The sequence below is a fragment of the Condylura cristata genome, unplaced genomic scaffold (assembly GCF_000260355.1).
Source record: "Condylura cristata isolate star-nosed mole 26May11 unplaced genomic scaffold, ConCri1.0 scaffold00019, whole genome shotgun sequence".
Classification (NCBI taxonomy): Eukaryota; Metazoa; Chordata; class Mammalia; order Eulipotyphla; family Talpidae; genus Condylura; species Condylura cristata.
In genome coordinates, this window is record NW_004567120.1 from 29,355,064 (window position 1) to 29,375,480 (window position 20,417).

The following is a 20,417-nucleotide window of genomic DNA, read 5'->3' on the forward strand; positions in this document are numbered from 1 at the left end:
TTTTTCAGTTGCTAAAATGTAACAGCTTCTTCCCAACCAACCCAGAGAGCCTGAGAGCATTCTTATAAACCCCAGTTCTTTGCAATGCTGACTTCTCCTACTTTAGGTCTCAGCTGAAATACCACACTGACAGTCCATAGTTCAGAAGAGTAACATACGGCCACAATCCTTCCAGACCTGGGGAGTAAGAGTATGTGGGGGGACTGATTCCAAAGCTTCATTTGCATAACAAACACATTGTTTCCTTTTTTTTTAAAGATTTATTTATTTGTGCATACAGAACTGGGATACAGGCCAGAGACTCAGGGGTGATGAAAGACTTCACCAGAGACAGAGTGGGGAGCAGAACAGATAGATGGACAAAGTACACTGCTGAGGGGAGCAGCGGGTGGGTTAGGAGAGGCCTGCCACACCATGTGGTCACCTCCGGGGCAGGCGGGAATCGAACTCATGCAGAAGTGGTTTCAGCTTCTTAGTGCAGTGCTTTAACCCGCTGCGCCACCAGGGAGGGCCTAAACACATTGTTTTCAATGAGATTAAGTATAGATTAAAAAGTCAATGTTCTAAATCCTTGTATTCGTATTTTATACAACATTGGAACATCAGCTGTCCATAAAAATAAAACCTGGAGTGTCTTAAAGGAAGTGGTAATTCCAAGTAATTGGAGAGCTGGGCAAGGATGAAAGTTTTTTTTTTTATTTTGTATCTTGAAAATGATGCAGATGCCAATCTAGTTGCATCTTTTAGGGGTGTGACATGGTGTTTGCATGAAGAGAAATTAAAGACTGAAAAGTCAGTGAAAAGATTTATTACAGCTAATATTTCTTGGGCATTTAATGTGTGACAGATATTAGTCTAGAAGCTTTCCATTTATGTGAGTGGTTTATGTACATCATTTCATTCGGTTATCATAATTACCCAGTGTATTAACAGCATCCCCATTTTAAAGATGAGGAAAAAGAGGTGCAGAGAAGCTAAGTGACTTACTCAAGAACTACAAATCTAGTAAGCAGCAAAGATTCAAACCCAGAGGGTCCTGTTCAGACACATGCTCTTCATGTTCCCCTTTTCAGTAGCATTATGATGATGACAGAGGTTTGACACTGCAGGGGACTCCCGCTATGGCAATAATGATGGGAAAGTGCAGATTCAGGAAGCAAACCTGACAATGTGATTGGACAACCGAGGCATAAGAGAGAGAGAAATCTAAGCTGACTTGCAGTTGTCTCACTTAACTAAATGGGTAGCTGATGGTGTTAGTGATAGAGATGGAAATACAGGTGAACTCTGGTGAAAATATATAAATTACTGGGCACTTCATTTTGATGTGCTTATTGAACAAAAAGGATTGCCTAGAGATGGTCAGTGGTACTAGTCTGGAGTTCAAAAAACACTTCTGGGTTAAAGATGCTAATTGGAGAGTTCTTATCCCAGTGGTAGGAAAAGCATGTGGAATAAGCAGGGCTCAGAACAAGATCAGGGAAACATCATCTATAGAGTAAGTACAGAAAAGCATCCAACAGCAACGACTGAGGAAGATGACCATGAAGTTAAGATACCAGAAAAGAATAGTGTTAGGGAAGCCCAGGATGGAGTTTCAGCAACGACAAAATTGTTTTTAGTCCTACTAGAAAGCAAGCTCTTTGTACGTGTATGATTTTTTTTTCATGTGTTTTGTTCACCAATGCACACCAGCACACAGAGGCCTGACACTTAGATGATCAAATACACATCGTGGATATGAATAAGAAAACAAAGTGCTGTATGAAATCGCACACGAAGTTCTGGGGAAACAAAGACTGAAAGGGGCCCATTCGATTTAGCAACTTAGGGAGTCACTGACAATCTAGTCCTGAGCAGTTACACTGGAAGGGTGGGGCGCAAGCAAAAGGGACGTGGTTTAAAAGGATAAATGCGAAGAATATTTTAGGAGTTACTTCTCTACGTTTTTTGCAATGAAAACAACTCCTTAAAGGTCGAGGGGAGGTGAGGCACTTGCAGACGCTGCCAGTCCATTCTTGGCTGAAACTGTCCCACAGGTAAGGAGGAACCTGGAGCTACAATGGCACGGGAACAGAGGATGAAAGGCGGCTTTTGCCTAAGGAAGGAAACGTGCTTTGTTCGCGGGCCGGCCACTTCACAGGCGTTCAGTACAGCCTCGGCGGGCCGGTGGCGAGCCCACAGCCAGGCGAGGGAGTTTTCCCTTTTGGAGGCGGCGGGGGCAGCGCAGGCTCTGGCCGCGGTCCCCTCGGTGCTGCACCCGCGCCCTCTGCTCCGTCACCTACGGCCACGTGGAAACCAGGGGCAGGGAGGACGCACATCCCAGCCCCAGAGCTGAGGGGTGGGGACAGCAGAGCCCCGCCCGCTGACAGGCTGCGCTCAGGTCTCCGGGTTTCCCGCAGGCCCCTCCTCCGGCGCGTGTCCAGTCTCCCGCACGCCTGGGGGGCGGAGCGGAAGTGACGTAGTGCGTCGCGCGTGATTGGCGGAAGCAGAAATTGCTTTGCTGCCGGCACGGAAATTACTTTCCTTTTGGCTTCCGCTCCTGGCCCATGTGAGAGACTGGTTAGTGAGATGAGCGCGATCCGGGCTGCGAAGAGGTGAGTGGGCAGCGGGGGTCTCGCTGGGGACCTGGTCCCCTGGCCTTTGTTTAGTGGAAGCCGTCTTTTAACAAACGACAACCGTTCTCTTCCCCAGATCTCGCCTTTCGTTACTATTTCCGCGATCCAGCCTTTAAAAGCTTTTTAATTTAACTTAACTCACTTTCTCGGCTCCCCATCTTTGTAAGCCTTCTCCCTGTTAGTTCTCTTGCAGCCTTTCCCTCTCCAGCTAAGTTAATGTGGCACTTTCCTTGTCACGTGACCCCTCTGCTGCCGCTGCGTGTCTCCGCCCTCTGCGCAACAGTGCATGTGTTATAAACGCCTCTTGTCTTAGAAACCTTTGCTGATTGGAGTCATCCAAGACGTTTTCTCTCCGCTGACATTTAATGCCTCCAAGTCTGTTTAGTAATGGTTGCCTTACAGAAGTTGATAGGAGAGTCTGATTTGTTTCTGGGTACCAGTCTCTACTATCAATTTCTGCAAGGCCCCAGGAAAAATTACTCAGCTGATTTCATCAAATTCCCTGTTTCCTGGGAATGAGTGATTATATGTCACTCTTGAGTAAGCTGCTCCTGGAAAGGCGTATTCCATGTTGAAGATGCTTAGAAATATTAATAGCGACCCTGTCTTGCCTCGAGGGCCAGCAACAGGACCTTCTACCACCTTACCTAGGGCCTGATGTTAAAGCCTCTGAGAGGTCACTGGAAAATGCAATGCCAGTCACTGAAGTGTTCAATCTCCCCCACACACATACACTCCAGTAGTTACCTATTGTCATGCTGCCTGCCTTCTGCACTCTAAATATGTTTTGACTGATTTCCAAAGTTGCCTCCACTGTGCAGTTGGTACCTCTTGCAGGGAATAGCACTAATTTGGGCTGAGAACTCTAATTATGCTGTAGAGATAGCTTTCATAGAAGAACAATTTTTTTCAAGTGATAATATTTGTGTTTTATTTTCTTTATAACAGCCTTCTGGCTTTAAGCCAACAGGAGGAACTAGAAGATTTGCCAAAAGATGATCCCTTGAGCACCAGTGAAGATGAGGTAGGTGACAACTGCTAAGCAGATTCTTCCAGTTTCCCTTCTGCTTGGAAATTAAGGCAGAGGGCACGTTCTTGGAAAGGAAAGGATAGCAACATTGGTAATATTTGCAAGTAAATTATAAGCAGTTATATAGTGTTATCTGTATAAAGTAATGTATTAAGGACTGTGGGAATATAAAGAGAGTAAATTACCTTACTGGAATTACATAATTAAACTGGAGCTCTGTTAGATGCTACAGGAATTCGACTCTTTATTCTCTTGATAAAACTACTTCAGGTTTGTTTTTGTTTGTGTTTTGTCAGTTTATGTGTCAGATCACATATCTTCTATACAGAAACATTACTCTCTCAGCACTTTCCTACCCAAAGTAAGTTAAAACCAGAATGACTTTAGCTTCCAGTTACTAAGGCTCTGTGTTCCTTATAACGCAGGAATTAGATTTTTGAAGCCGTTCTTTTCAGTTGAGCTGGAATGCCAGCACACCAGACCCCATCTCATTCTCCACTTCCCTGTAAGAGATGAAGAGATATTATGTGGACCTCAATTTACAGACTATCTTTTCTCTCCTTTCGTCATTCTGTTTTTCCTTCCTTGTGTCTAGGGGGACACTGATGGAGAGAGAAAGCACCAGAAGCTTCTGGAAGCAATCAGTTCTCTTGATGGAAAGAACAGGTAACACTCTTTCAGTTTGGACAGATAACAACTAGCTGATTCCATAAAATTTATCTGCAGCTAACATTTATTGTGTGTAAGACAACAAAGACAAAGTGTTAGCATCATTAAGAGCACATGCAGATTTTTTATCCTTTGCACTTCTATTTTTTCAACTAAGAAATAAGGTAATAGCACCTACCTCATAGAGTTGTGACATTTAAATGAGTTAATGAAGTAGTGCTCTTTAATCAATACCCAGCATATAATAAGCATCATATAACTGTTACTGTAATTGTATGTGACCTATGTGTATGAATTTTTAGTCTACACTTAAAAGTCTTGAAGCATTAAATAGGCATTGCTTCTCCCATCAGAAAAGTTAATTAACTTGCCCCCAAAGTCACTCATCTCAAGTGGCAGGCTGGGCATTCAAGTCCAATACCTGTTTCACGCTGCCCGTCTTGTATTGCCTTGTGTTTTTGAGGTATTGGTTCTACATTAAGAGATAGTTAGACTACCACATCTGACAAAACCTGACTCTAGAAGAAAAATACATGAAACCAAAGCCTTGTTTCCCCCAGTAAGATGTGTTCATTTCTATTTTATACTATTTTGCCTAATTGCAGGTGGAAATTGGCAGAGAGATCTGAGGCTAGTCTGAAGGTGTCGGAGTTCAATGTCAGTGCTGAAGGTAAGTTGTTCAGAGAAAGCTATCAATGCATGGAATCTTTGGAATTCCAAAAGCACAGTGATCACTTACCCGCAGGGACTGTTTTTGGTGTGATTAGTGGAGCTGATCATAAATGATAAACCAGTGAGTAGGGGGCAGAAATGTCCTTGTATGCCCTTGAGTTGCTTGCATTTTTAGAAGAAAGCCTAGAAGACCATGGTCAGTGACTTGCTTCTGGGAGAGAGGGGCACAGATAAAGGTAGCTGCTCCCTACTAGCTCAGTCCTATTTGATATTTGTATAGTTGTTTTTAATGTTCATGATTTCATTTTTTTTCAGTGCTCGCCATGCTTTGAGTTTGGACAGGCAAATAATCTCTACACCTGGGATTCAGAGAAGTCAATTTACTAGTAGTATCAACCATTAGATCATCTAGCCAATAGCTATTTAAAATAGCTGCCCCTTCCCGCTCACTGGGGAATAAGATTTCATTTAGCTTTGGAGGAACACAAAACTTTGTAATACTTAAGGTTGTTTTTTTTTTTTTCCACGCCCCCCTCCCCATCTTTCTTCAAGAACCAATTCTCAACCCCTGGAGGGGGAGTAAGATCACCGCTGTTAAAAATACATGATCTGGTAAATGACATAATTGAGGTTTTAACCTGCTACCAAGTCTAGATGGCAAGTCTTTTTCACCATATTCACAACTTGGGCAGCTTGAATAAATTATACATTTCTAGTAACCACTATTGTAACTTTCCAGAAACATGTTAAAATGGCATTCTAGGCTTACACACTCAGCAAATACTTGTGCTGCTTCTGTCTATCCACTTCAGGAACTGTTCAGATACCGGGGCTACCGTCAAGAATAAGCTTGCAGGGCTTGCATTCTGATAGGGGGGACAGGGCTAGAAAAATTAAAACAGGATGATGCAATAGAAGTGACTGGCTTCTTGAGACTGACTGGTCACAAAAGATTTCTGAAGAGGAAACATTTAAGCTGAGATCTGAATGATAAGGAAAGTCAGCAATGCAAAGATAAGGCGAGGCAGTCCAGGTGAGGGGCAGCTAATACAGAGGCTCTAAGGAAAAAATATACTCGGCATGTTTGAAGACTAGAAGGCCAAATGTGACTGGGACATTCCTAGAGGTGGGAATGGCTTGGGGGTAGAGGCAGATAGGGACCAGGTCCCACGAGGCTGTGTCCTTCAGGTGAATGTAGTTCCAGTTATAGCGGGGAGCTATCAGAAGATCATGAGATGCCATGATTTACATTTGCAAAATACCACTTTGACTGCTGTGTAAAGAACAGTTTGCTTTGGGGCAAGAGTAGAAGCAGAAAGGCAGGGAGAAAAGGAAATGACTTTTTTAAATAAATCATTCTCTTCCTGCAACACGTTTGGGAATCTTGAAAAGTGACACTGGCACTGTGGCTAGTGATGGAAGAGTGCCACTTCCCTGCATGTTGGCCCGTCTGCCAGCATTTTCTGTGGAGGCATATCCCAGTGTGGTAGTGAGATTTTGCCTCACTTCTCAGTCTCACCAGAAAGTTTGGCCTTTCTACAGGATCAGGAGAAAAACTAGTCCTTTCAGATCTGCTTGAGCCCGTTAAAACTTCATCCTCGCTGGCCACTGTGAAAAAGCAACTGAATAGAGTCAAATCAAAGAAGGCTGTGGAGTTACCCCTTAACAAAGAAGAGGTTGAACGGGTGAGTTATAGAGAAAGTGGTCCATTAAGCGGAAGAAATTGAATGACAAGGACAAATCAGGTGAGAAGAGAAGGGGGGGTAGCAGCCTGAGAAATGGGCAAGAGGAAAGTTGTGATTCCTTATCGTGACAAGGCTTAAGGCTAAGCTCAGGAAAGCACAGCCTGGAGAAGTAAACAAGAGCTCTTCTTAGTCTCTGGCATCCTGACTCTTCAGCTAAGAAACACTGCTTTCTAATTTCCTGCTAGCCCCTTATGCTTGATAACTTAATTTTGCAGCCTTTGCCTTTTTTTTGTGCTTTGTCTGTTTCAGATTCACAGGGAGGTAGCATTCAATAAAACCTCACAGGCCCTCGCCAAATGGGATCCCATCGTCCAGAAGAACCGGCAGGCAGAACAGCTGGTTTTCCCCCTGGACAAGGAGCCGGCAGCCGTTGCACCCATTGAACATGTGCTCAGTGGCTGGCAGGTGAGTGAAGCCCAAGGAACTTGGCCTTGGAAACTGCAGTTGCATAGCACGGAGGTTGCAGAGTCAGCAATTGATTTGATTGGATGTGTTCAGCCTAAATCTCAGCTATGGTTTTGGTTCAGCAGTGGGATGGGAAGGGAGTGAGTCTCATGGTCCAGCAATTACCAGGCAAAGCAGCCCTGGTGTCGCCCTGCATTGGTCTGTAGGCCACAGCACACACTTGTTTGCAGGTGTTTGTGTTAAGACCTCTGATCTTTAGCAGAGAGGGAACATACTGTTCCTCTTTTATACCCCAGTTTTTTAAAGAGCTTTTCCTCACAGTTTGAACTGGGAAAAATGGATCTCTGTGGTATTGGTATGGGCAAGTGAGCAGTGGAACCCCAGGTTGGCTTGTAAAGGAATGCCGCTAAAATACAACATTGCTGACAATGAGTAGACTTGTAACAAGTAACACATTTTTGACTTTCAGTAAGTTTGCCATTTGGCAAGGGACTCATTAGGAGTCTATAAAAATGATTCCAGAGCTGGGCTTACCAAACACAGATCCCTGACAAATTTGTCATCCTTCTGAAGCAAAGGATGCTTGTAAATATGGTGGATATGAGGTTGCTGGTGCTTCTATATTACCAAGGGTGTTTTCTCCACTTCACTGATGTTGACAAAAAGTTTTTCTTTTACGAAATGAGGGCGGGTAGGAAATGACGGGGTTGGGGGTGGGATGGTAGCTAAGCTCTTGTCAAAAATAAAAAGTTGGTCATCCCACGTCCATTCCTAAAGTCTCAATTTTTAATCTGAACAACTGCTTCAGAACAGCTAACCTATCTTTTCCGAGCCTATGATGGGATATCTCTCTTAAGCACAAAAACAGTCCAAAACATCAGTGTGTGTCTGCACACAAGGAGGATAGCTACCCTCTTTGTGCTTTTCTTCTGCTTTCTGAAATCCCCAGGGGAAGAGAGGCCCCTGTATCAGGACAGTAAGACAAGTAACACCACCCAAGTAAACAAGGCTCACCATTCTAACTAGACCTAGAACGAGGAGTTGCTCACTATAGGCATAAGCTCTGTTTCTGAGGCTGTTGTTGAAGTCACTACCATTCTTTTTCTAGGATGCTTCCTTTTCCACTTGAATCACAGATCAGGTTTAAAGTGTGGCTGCACGATGGAAGGGAGACTGTAGGAAAAAAAAATTAAGAGGTAATGCAATTTGCAGGATTCAAACATTGAAAGTATAGACAATGAATAGTGAAAAGTCCAATCTCATGCCTGTCCCCGATCTGTTCATTTTACCCCCATGCTCTTCCAGAGGTAACCACTTGATGAGTGTCATTGTTGTTAACATGGAGAGTTTTATTCATATATTTTGTTCACTATGGTTTTTGATGCAAAAAGTGCAGCAATGTTTTCTGCACCTTGCTTTTTCCAAGTGACAGTGTAATCTTGCAGGAAAATACTGCACTGGCTATTAAAGATGAAACAGAGGAGGTTGCATTAAGAATGGTACAGCCACTCCTCTCCAGGAATTCCCTGTGCAAGACAGAATGGGGTCCGGGTGCTCACATTGAGTGAGTGCCATACCATGCATTCGTTCTGAGATTCAATTTTGAGAAATGCTAACAAAACACAAAACAAGAAAGTGTTTTGGTTGGGGGTGCATTCTGGCTAGCAGCTCCCAGTTCTCCTTACACCGTAGAGTGCAAAGATCCCAGGACGTGTAATACAGTAATCTTTTTGGAGATTAGGAGTCCCCAGTCTGCACTATAGTTTTAGTCCAGCTTCTTAAAATTCCATTTCACTCTCGCTGAGAATTAAAAGAGTTAAATGTGTGATAGAACCTGTGTAAACTGCAAAGTGCTAGAAATGTAACTTTTCCCACCCCCTCTCCTTCCCTCCACTAGCAGTCTACACTAGCATTTCTCAAAGCCCTAGTTTCTCAAAATCCCCCACCAAAGTGAGGTGGTCAGGTTAATGCTAGAAAATGCTGTGTGCGCTTACTGATGACTAGCGACTCACTGAATATGCTAGTCCTTCAAACGCTATGAAAAGATAGTAAAGAACTCCGATTGGGCCCACCCTGACCAGATTTGTTCAATCTATTTCATTCAAAATCAGATGAGTTGAATTTTTTAACTTAAAACCTGAAGTAACATCCCGTTACCTGATGAAGAACCTGCTTTGGGAAGTTCTGTTCTCCACTGCCCTCTGTTGTCCCTGCCCCCTAACACCCTCCTGAACCTTCTTTGGAAGGGCGTTGGTGAGGGTCCTACGAATCACCATGTCCCAAGCCCTCTGAGTCCTCCCTTGCTGCTGGGACATGCCCCTGATTTTTGATCTGGCTGCTCTCAGTCCTCTTCCATGACACTTGACTGTCAGTGTGTCTGGGTGACACGTCAGACTCAACCCCTCAGAGATTCAGCCCCATCACTGACATCACTGTCAACTTCAAGCAGTCCAAGCCAATCCCAGTGTTTTCTGCCCCAGACTCCCCAAGCCTGTCCCACCACCTTCATTCAGTGACCCCAGGCGTCTGGGTTGGGAGCCTCCTTTTGCCCCTTAACTGCCACCCCTCTCTGCCCTCATGGGGCTGGTCCTGTAATCTCTGTCTCTAATAGTTCTCAAGTCCCTGGTTCCTCTTCCATTTTCATTCACACCTCTGATTTGGCATTTGACATATAACCCCTTGTACGTATAACCCCAAAACTGGTTGTCCTTTGCTTGTTTAAAATCATCTCTGAGGGGTTGAGTGTAACTCAACTTAGAGAATAAAACAGCAGCACCCTGCTTTTCCCCTACACAAGAGAGCACGTGGTCCCCTACATGCCTCTCCCACATCTTGTGTTGTTGCTCATATTCCTCCCGGGTTTTTTCCCCTCACAGAATTGTAGTTAGGCCTCAAAGCCTACTTCAAAAAGTCTCTTCCTTCCCCTAAATCTAGCCTACCTCCTAATCAGAATTGAGTTGTCCTTCCTCTGTGAATACTCCTGTGGAATCCTACTTAACCCATTAAGTTGTTAGTGGTGGGTCTCTTTACTCTAAAGGGCTATGAGCTCTCTGAGGACAGGAATGATCTTAATCAATTGTGTATTCTTAGCACCCTGTACAAGTGCCTGGACTATAGCTGCATCAATACATGTTTGTAAGTTGAACTGCATTGGAGGGAGATTACGATATTGTAATATAGATCACTATGCAACCTGTGACTGATGACTACTGCAAACACTAAAAATAGAGACACACACACCTTTACTATTCAGTAGGATAGGTTTAGGGTTCAATCAATAGCACCATGTTGTGTATGATATTGTGTGTTTAAGCATTTGTCCAGACAGTTGTAAGTTTAATACTGACTGTGATGTTTTTGACTGTTAAAAAAAAAAAAACCGCATAGGGTATGTGTGAGGTTAGGACAGGTGCTATTACCTAGGGCACTCTTTGTGCCTTGCCAGGGTGGACCGGGGCACCATAGGCCTGGTTATTTTAGGTATCTTCCCAATATCAGCCAAGCAGCAAATGGGCTTTTTTGTTTGACGGGTGAAGTAACTGCTTCATGGTCTTCATTTCACAGGTATAGACATTACCTTGCCTGCACAGTTAGCTGGAAACTGAGGAATTGGAACCAGAGTTAGAAAAGTGCTAGTGTTAAATTTAAGCTGTCAGGAAGCAAGCTAATTACATGAAGATCTTCTTTTTAAGACAGTGTCTTTGTGCTCAGAGAACTAAAACACATACCCTGCCATAAACTGAATTTGTAGGTTGTACCTAAGGATGCCTTGTTCTTGTTTCTCACGTGTGTTAATGACACCAAGAGCATATAAGTGCATAAACGATTCGTAGCAACTGGTGTGGTTGGAAAAGCTGGGGCTCCCCTCTGACCCACAGTGCAGATCAACTTCCTAGTTGTACCATCAGTGGCAAATAATGTTTATCTTATGTCCTACCCCTCCTTTCCCTCTGGAAATAGTCTTTAAAGTAGTTTTATATGAATCTGAGTTTCTTAACTATACAGCAATAGTTGCAGGCTTCAGATCAGTATCACAGTATCGAGGCCATTCTGTTTTGCCACTGTCGGAACAATTTGGTGCTACTATACCTCTGTCCTGCTAGTCTTTACCTTAAGACCATCTTGCTTGGAGTTTTAAACATTGGTAATCGGAATACAGACTATCCCCTCTGTGAAAATAGAACATAGCCCCAGCTTCCTATTACTGAAGTCTTTCTTAGAATTGAGTAAGGTTTTATCTCCACAACCAAACACTATGACTTCTCTGCTGTAATAGCCCGTCTTATCCAGTTGACAGTGCCATAAAGGAGAGGGTTACGGGTTGTAAAGAGGGGAAGCGTGGCTTGAGACTTATTATAATATTCTGTTACCTCCTTAAGGCAAGAACTCCCCTGGAGCAGGAAATTTTTAACCTCCTCCATAAGAACAAGCAGCCAATGACAGACCCTCTGCTGACTCCTGTGGAAAAGGCCTCTCTCAAAGCCATGAGCCTGGAAGAGGTAAGTCAGATGGGCCCTTTCATACACCTGCACGTGCTTTGCTTCTCCCAGCCTCAGCCCTTGAGCTCAGGAGTCACTGGAAGTGTCATTTATTGTAGGCTAAGATGCGCCGAGCAGAGCTTCAGAGGGCCCGGGCACTGCAGTCCTACTATGAGGCTCGGGCTCGAAGAGAGAAGAGAATCAAAAGCAAAAAGTAAGGAGGCCCCTGTGAACTGGCCTGGGGTTCCGTGGAAGAAGGTGATGTGGCTAATCACAAGCCCTTAAGGAAGCTTTGCTGTGACCACTGGGGTTGTGTAACGAAGTCTCAAGTGTAACAAGGTCCCAAATAGGAGTTTTGGGCCTTTTTTTTTTTTTCTTACCAACGCCTTAGGAGTTTTGCCTGCTTCAGTAGTGTGCTCTCCTCTGGCTATGGCTTTCAAGTCTGCGTTTTGCTAAAAAGAGGACTGTTCAATTACTTTCTCTCCCTTCCAGGGCATCACAGAGTGATTCTGTAGAATGAGCTCTGGATTCTACAGCTGTTGAGCCCAGTAGGGCTTCCTTCCTACCTCTTTGCCTCTTTGGAACTTGTTCTACTCTTCCCTCATGCTATAGAAGCAGAGGGGACTCTGCTCTGCAGAGGCTGGCCCCTGCAGTCAGCTAGCTCTGTGCTGTCCATTCTAATCCTTACATCAGGAACCTCTTGAGTAGCAGGAGCATTTCTGTATGCTTTTGGTGTTGCAGCTAAATCACTTCCCTCCTACCCCTTGCAGGTATCATAAACTTCTAAAGAAAGAAAAGGCCAAGAAAACCCTAAAGGAATTTGAGGCACTACGTAAGGTCAATCCTGCTGCAGCCCTGGAAGAACTGGAAAAAATTGAAACTGCCAGAATAATGGTGAGGTTGCCTCTCACCCCCACTCCTTGAACCAACTTTCCCCAGGAAGGGGTGAAGATCTCACACTGCCCTTTCTTTCTAGGAGCGAATGAGTCTTAAGCACCAGAACAGTGGGAAATGGGCAAAGTCAAAGGCAATTATGGCCAAATATGACCTGGAGGTAAGAGACCATCAGGGTGACAAGACATAGAATTAGGACAAAGGGGAATCTGTCCATAAGGGTGCTAGCAGGAGCAGAGCTAGAGAAGAGTCATGGGGCTGAGTGGGAGTGTGAATGGGAATCTTAAAAGGCTCCAGAAAATCTCTAAGGCAGAGAGGAAAATGACTAGGAATAATGTGGGAAAGGAGAGGTGAAAGGGAAGCAGCCTTGAAGGCAAGTCTTTCACAAGAGAGAGGAGCTTTGAAAAAAATCAACTTTGTTTCTTTCACGTGTTGATTCCTAAAGAACAAAGAATTTGTGAGCTTTAAGAACTGACCAGAAAAAGTGTTGTTGGTCACTGATGACAAGTGCTTTTCCTCCAGGCTCGCCAGGCCATGCAGGAACAATTGGCTAGGAACAAAGAACTGACGCAGAAACTCCGGGCAGCCTCTGAAAGTGAGGAAGAGGTGGAGGCAGGTGCGGAGGAGGAAGGCGAGCTCCTTGTCCCTGAAGCGGTGAACAAGGTGCAGGTGAATGGAGCTGGACCCAACCCCTGGATGCTCAGGAGTCGCTTGGGTGACCCCAAAGAAGAAATCCAGGAGGACCTGGCGCAACAGCCAAAGCCTGTTGCCCTTGAGGTTTCTGAAAGTGAAGAAGAAGACAAGCCAGTGGCAGAAGAAGAATTGTTGCTAAAAGAATTTGCGGAAAGGCGATTGCTTAGGAAAAAGTCCAGACTCAATCAGAACACCAACTGGGGGGGCAATCAGGAAACAAAAGGTAAGTTGTGGTAAGCTCCCAGGGAGCCATCCATGGTGCTAGAGCTACAGAACAACTATGAAAGGAACACTTAGTGTCTGTCCTCACACACAACAGAGTGCCTGGCTCCAGGACTTGCCAATGTGTGCCCTGGGGCCCCAAAGAGAAAATAGGTTCATAATAGCCATTTTTCTTCAGAGGCATTTTTTTTAAAATTTGTTTATCTATGCATCTAGAATTGGAGTACAGGCCAGAGGTGCAGGGCAGTGAGAGGATTCACCAGAGACCGAGAGGGGAGCAGAGCAGGAAGATGACGAAGTACACTGCTGAGGGGAGCAGCGGGTGAGACAGGAGAGGTCTGCTGTGCCATGTGGGTCACACTGAAGTGGCTGTGGCTCACTTGCAGTGCTGCGTCCTAACACGTTGGGCCACAGGGAGGGCCCAAAGGCATTAATTGGTTATTTACCTACATGGCTGTACAAAGCGTGTTCAGATACATTTTCTGCTGATAAGATCTGATAGTCTTGAGAAAGAGAAGCCCACCCTTGAAGTCATGTCAGGCATTAGCATCACTGGTCCTGTAGCCTGAGAGAAGTATGTATGGTGGGGGTGGCAGATATGGAAATCTGTTCACACCCACAGAAACAGGTGGATTTTGCGGTGTGATGAAACACCTTCAGACTATTGCTGCACTTCTCTGTAAAGTAGGAGTGGCATTTTTACCACGTGGTGTGTGTCGACATGGGCTAAGACTATCCTGGCAGGAATGAGTAGCTCCACAAGGCTCATGGGAAGTTAGAATTGTCACCCCGTGTTTACATCTGATATGTTGTATATTGTATCTCTGTCTGTTATCCTGCAGCGATTTTATATTAAGAACATGAACACCCTCTGGGCAGGTCATAGAGCTCCTGTTCTGGGAACAATATGGGGTGTGGGAACAATATGGGGTGTCACAATACCCACTCTCCTAAGTGACCTGGCTGTCTGGATGGATCTCAGGTCTGATGCTCTTTTCAGTGGGAATAATGCATTTAGATGATGCATTTTTTTCCCCATTGCAAAATAAAAATCTTAGACAAGCCATCATTGCAAGTGCATTATAGGGCCTTTACTCAAGGTTTTCAGTAGGAGAGTTACAAGAGGACATGTTATGAGCAGTCATTCAGAGAGGCTTTGGGAAGCAGTACTCACTGCAGGCTGAGATTGTGGGCCAGTCTCTATGACCACAGGACACCAGCTATATGCTCCCAAGCCCCTCAAAAGCTGGTCATCTAGCTTCATGTGTAGAGCTGTTTATTGGTTGTGGCTTGAAAGGTAGATTTGGATTTCCTTGGATAACTAAGTAAAATGCTTCCAAACCTTCGGGGAAACCATATCTTGAAATAGTGGGAATTCCTGGACCCCCAAACAAGATGAGCAAGGAAAGTTGATCCTTGAAGAATAAACGTACATGTTGTCCAAAGGCCAGATTGCAGTGGGTTCTTACTATAGTGGCTTCAAGCCAAGGCTAGACAAAAAGACAGACTTGGGCATGGAGGCAAATTGAATAAGTCAAAGGATACTGCCATGTTTCCCTTGGGACTCTGAGATGTCAGCTATTTGACTTGGCCACAGCAGATTCTGAAATGCTGCTTTAAAATAAGGCAGTACTGGGGACCTCCCTGGTGGCGCAGCAGGTTAAAACACAGCACTAAGAAGCTAAAGCCACTTGCGCATGAGTTCGATCCCCACCTGCCCTGGAGGTGACCACATGGCGCAGCAGACCTCTCCTGACCCTCCCGCTGCTCCCCTCAGCAGTGTATTTCGTCGATCTGCCCATTCTGCTCCCTGCTCTGTCTCTGGTGAAGCCTCTCGCCGCCTCTGACCTGTACCCCAGTTCTGTATGCATAAATAAATAAATCTTAAAAAAAAAGGCAGTACTGGATGAGGTTTTTGTAAATAGAAGATCACCACAATAAAGTAAAATTTTTATGAATTACACATATACACTACAATGAAGTTGCCTTCTGAGGCCACCTGCTAAAGTGGCTTTTTTTTTTTTTCTAAATTTGAAATTTGAGGCCATCTCCCCATGCAGGATTTACTATACAGGGAAATAAAGCCACAGTTCTAGTTCTACAGTGAGTCATTGGCAAAGCTGAGAATAGGACCCAGGACATCTGCTTTCTAACATGCTGCTTTTAACTACTAAACTCGATTGCCTGCTACTTGACAGGTAACGATTAGTGAACTCTCCAGGAGATCCAGTGAATGGAATCCTCTTTACCGATTTGTCCTCATCAGACTCTTCAGCGGTGCCTAGCACCCAGTGGGTGTTCCACAAATGCTTGCTGTTGAGTGAGCTTAGCAAATGTCTCACTGGCAAGGCAACTCCCAGCCTTCTTTTATGATGGCTTTCATTTTCCCCCCAGATTCTAGCAGCCAGGAGGTGCTGTCTGAAATCAGGGCACTATCTCAGAAACTCAACAAGGAAAACCATCAGTCCGGGAAGCCAACAGTGACTTCTGTGGGGACGGCTCCACCAGCCCAAAGTCTGGAACCTGCCGAGGAAGAAGAGGAGCCCTTGCTGGTGCAGAGGCCGGAGAGAGCACAAACTTTAGAAGAGCTTGAAGAACTGGGCAAAGAAGGATGTTTTCAAAACGAGGGGCCTCCCAGGCCTGTGTCAGAGGGTCAGCACTTGGGGAGGAACCGTGGTGATCAGCCTGGTGCCCCCAAGGAGAAGAAAAAGAAGGAGCAAATGATTGATCTGCAGAACCTTCTCACCACAAAATCTCCGTCTGTGAAGTCTTTGGCAGTTCCCACAACAGTTGAGGAGTTGGTGAGCAGAGCCAGGGTTGTGAGCCATTGTTGGGGGGTCAGAGCTGGCACAAAAAGGGCCCCTCTTGCACAAGAAGTAGAATTGGTGATGTTTCGTGGTGCTGGGGGCAAATTTCCTTAGTTAACAGGTCTGCAGTAATACAGAGCTGACAGGTTAACAGATGCAAATATGTGCGTGTGACCGAGGCGCCACCATCCAAATCCTGAGTCACCATACCCTCCATGGGGTGTCTCTAAACCCACCCTCAGAAGGAGAGAGTCACTCAAAGTTCTGGCCAGATCCCAGTCAGGCAACTTTAAGGTGAGTCATTGAGCTGTTGCAACATTAATGTTCTACTCAGTGGTGTCTCAAATGGTCTAGGGCCCCCTGAGGAAGTCGTGGAAACTACTCCAGTGAGGAGCCCTGGTGTGTCTTTACAGGGGATGGATGCATACGTTGTGGCTAGGATTTCTTCCTCCACCCAGCAGCTGCCTCGCTGAAAGTTTAAAATTGTGTCATATGATAATGAGCTAGGGATAGTTACCCTAGAGAGAAGAAAATTGGAGCATGATTGGCTACTGATTGGTTTGTATTGCAAGGCCATGATTGTTCCACACTTCCCCCTAGAGGGCGCTAAAATGTCATGACCCAAAATTCCAGTGTTCTTGCCATGACCACAGCTCATAAAAGCAAGCTGTAGCTCCGGCTCTTGTTTCTTCCCAGGAAGATGAAGAGGAAAGAGATCAAAAGCAGATGATAAAGGAAGCTTTTGCTGGGGATGATGTCATCAGAGACTTCTTGAAAGAGAAGAGGGAGGCTGTGGAGGCGAGTAAGCCAAAGGATGTGGACCTGACTCTGCCTGGCTGGGGCGAGTGGGGTGGTGTGGGCCTGAAGCCCAGTGCCAAGAAGAGACGCCGGTAAGAATAGCAAAGAAACCCTGTCAGAAGGGTACCGGACCCTCCCATCTCTCCCTCAAGTGTCCTCCCTACCCTTCTGACTCCTTCTTAATGTTCTTAGTCAGATTTCCTGCTGTTGCTTTCCAGGTTTCTCATTAAAGCCCCTGAAGGTCCTCCAAGAAAAGACAAGAATTTGCCAAATGTGATTATCAGTGAGAAGCGAAACATCCATGCCGCGGCTCATCAGGTGAGGGATGTTGAGCTTTTCAGCTGTCTCCTCTTTATTGCCTTGCTTTCTTGCTTAGCAGGAATATGCTAGTCATTCTGTGGTCAAGAGGGACATGTGACCTTGACCATAGGGTCAGATCTCTTACTTGCACTGACCGGCTGAGACAGATAGTTCGGACAGACTGCACTGTCTATCCGAAGTCAGGCGGAGAGCTCAGGGTGAGGCCCCCCACGTCTGCAGCTCCACCTGGTAGCCCCAATGCCTCTGCAGACAGAGCTAGCCAAACTAAGAGTTCCTGCTCTTCCAACTTGTGTTTGGAGTTCAGGTAATGTTTAAAGACTTAAGATTTGAGCTGCGGCTTAAGAAAAACAAACTATCACTTGTTCAGGACAGTGAAAGGGTTGGAGATTGTGTCATGTGATAATGAGCTAGGGATATTTACCCAAGGGAGAAGCAGATCAGAGATGATAGTGGTGTTCAAAGACAGGGCAGGCAGTCGTGTGGGGTGCTGTCACATAAAGAGCAAATGGCTGCCGAGGGAAGAGCTACCAGCATAAAGGGGACTCGAGTGGAATTGTACCCGATAAACCTTGTTACTCCCTTCATTTCTGAAAGTTTCTGACCTAAGACCTAGCCCCAGCTAGTATAATAAAGAATTGTATTTTGTTTCTGAAAAATGACCAGGGGGATGGGAGGGAGTCTTTTTTTTTTTTTTTTTAAAGATTTATTAATTTGTACATACAGAACTGGGGTACAGGCCAGAGGCTGAGGGGTGGCGAGAGGCTTCACCAGAGACAGTGGGAGCAGAACAGGCAGATCGACGAAATACACTGCTGAGGGGAGCAGCGGGCGGGTCAGGAGAGGTCTGCCGCGCCATGTGGTCACCTCTGGGGCAGGCGGGAATCGAACTCAGGCAGAAATGGCTTTAGCTTCTCAGTGCAGTGCTTTAACCCACTGCGCCATCAGGGAGGGCCAAGGGAGGGAGTCTTTAATAGGTACAAAAGAGAAGTGAGGAAATAACATTTCAATGATACTCTGTTGATCTTCTTTTGCAAACCAATCCCTGCAGAAGTTGAATTGCAATCACTGTCATCCCAGTTGAAGATATGTAACCAGAAAAAAAGGCAATCAATAGACATTTATGGGATGAGAAAAGGCTGCTTCAACAGTCCAGGATTCTAGATGAAAGACAAGTGAGGACCTCCATAACAACTGCCCTTTCCTTTCCAAGTCATGGCTGTTTTTTAATACAGTCACAGCAGATTGAAAATAAGTTTTCCGACCTTTAATAAGCCAGAGGTTGCAGGTTCCAGCATGCATAGAATATAGAATAATTTGTGCTTTGAGCTGGGGCAGAGGTTGGGGGTCTGAAACTGAACACATTGTCCAAGTGTTTTTTCCTCTCCGGCCCTGGGTGGCATGCACAGATCTAGCTGTCAGCTTTCAACCCCAAGAAGAAATTCCCTCAACCAAAGAGAGCCTGTCCTTCAGAAGCACCAAGCAGTACTCAGCGGCATTTGTACATTCCTTTAATTATTTCCAGAGACTACTGATTGTAATGTGCCCGTTTTTCTGCGTAATTTTCCCCCTTCACTATGCCCATTAGGGAAGTGTTTAAAGATTATTTAAATGTCTGAAGAGAACAGTATAGTGGAGTGGAGTATTGGGCAGGAGTACTAGCTTTTGTTGTCACTTGCTATTCATTTACATGGGTAAATCATTTCCCCTCTCCAAGCCAAATTGGGGGGGGGAGGTCATGTCAAGGGAGATGTCCTTTGACCTTATCTAAGTACTTCAGCTTTGACAGGATGAAGCTGACTAATTCTAACAGCCTGGTAGAGTTTAGGATTCAAGAGTCTATATTTGTATAGCCTTAAAATATCAGTCCTGTGTGTCAAGGAGAGGAAAGGAAGGAATTAAGAACATGAAGAGGGTCAGCGGGTGAAAAAATCTACAGAGATACACAGGTGTCCCATGTTTCTTACAGTTAGTGTTATATAGGAAGATTTCATGGGGACAGCAGTCCAGGGTCCGACAGAGACCCACAGCTACAGGGGCAGTGTTGGTGGTTTTTCAGTCTGTAGATTATTGAGTAAGCCTGGTTGGGAGAGTTCCTTACCCAAATTAAGCCTTTGTACTCATAAATGTCCTCAAGCAGATTGGGACTCCTGAAACTAGATTGTACTGGAATGCCTTGACTCCCAGTGGGTTCACACATTGCAACCAATATGACCAACTGTGGCCTGTCTGCCAAAACTACCTGACCGGCTGCCATGGGGCCTGGCCCACACCAGCTCACTCTGCCTTCCTTTCAGGTGCGGGCACTTCCATATCCATTCACCCACCATCAGCAATTTGAAAGGACCATCCAGATACCTTTAGGACCTACATGGAACACCCAGAGGGCCTTCCAGAAGCTGACCACACCCAAGATTGTCACCAAGCCAGGCCATATCATCCAGCCTATAAAAGCAGAGGACGTGGGAAACCAGTCCCCCTCAAGGTCAGACATCTCTGTCATACAGAGGAATCCAAAATGACTGTCCTCGCAGAGCAAAAAATAGCTGAAGAAGATCTCTGTACATTGAGTTGCTGGAGGAGTTATGTCCTGCCGGAACCAGGAGCCCCGACTGAGCAGTGGCCCGGTTTTACTCCAAGCTGCAGGATCCATTCCAAAACTGGCTTAGCACACTGGTCATAGTTAAGCCACATTTTAGAAATAAAAGCATTTTTATCTATTTAACCTGGAATGTGTTCTATGTTGTCTCCCATTGAATCATTGGGTGCTCCCTGTTGTATTTCTTTAGTCAGATTAGTCAGGGGAACCTCATTTTTTTAACCAAGGATTGTGAGGTTAGTCCTAATCAACGTGATGTTACCCCAGCCCATGATATTAAATATACCACCTCAGACACAAGCCGCCATAGACAACCAATTTGAAGAGTCGGGGATAGTAAAAAATACTGTATATTGACCTCTTAACCTAAAAGAAGCATACACAACTGGATTCTGCGTGGGCTTGACCCTCAATGATGCTGAAGCTGTGTCCAGCTTTAAATCTAACCACCTTTTCTTTTGCATGTGCG

At 45.2% G+C, this 20,417-nt stretch overlaps 1 protein-coding gene across 1 annotated transcript; it reads left to right on the top strand.

The window, feature by feature from the left end:
- Positions 1–2,521: 2,521 nt before the first annotated feature.
- On the top strand, positions 2,522–20,068 carry UTP14A (UTP14, U3 small nucleolar ribonucleoprotein, homolog A (yeast)). Its single transcript, XM_004696005.2, has 15 exons — positions 2,522–2,597; positions 3,567–3,642; positions 4,244–4,314; positions 4,923–4,987; positions 6,532–6,674; positions 6,984–7,139; positions 11,519–11,638; positions 11,737–11,831; positions 12,388–12,511; positions 12,594–12,671; positions 13,034–13,427; positions 15,821–16,227; positions 16,930–17,123; positions 17,250–17,349; positions 19,647–20,068. The coding sequence occupies exons 1-15, from the start codon at positions 2,572–2,574 to the stop codon at positions 19,869–19,871; spliced, it is 2,274 nt and encodes a 757-aa protein (XP_004696062.2). The 5' UTR covers positions 2,522–2,571; the 3' UTR covers positions 19,872–20,068.
- The last annotated feature ends 349 nt before the right edge of the window (positions 20,069–20,417 follow it).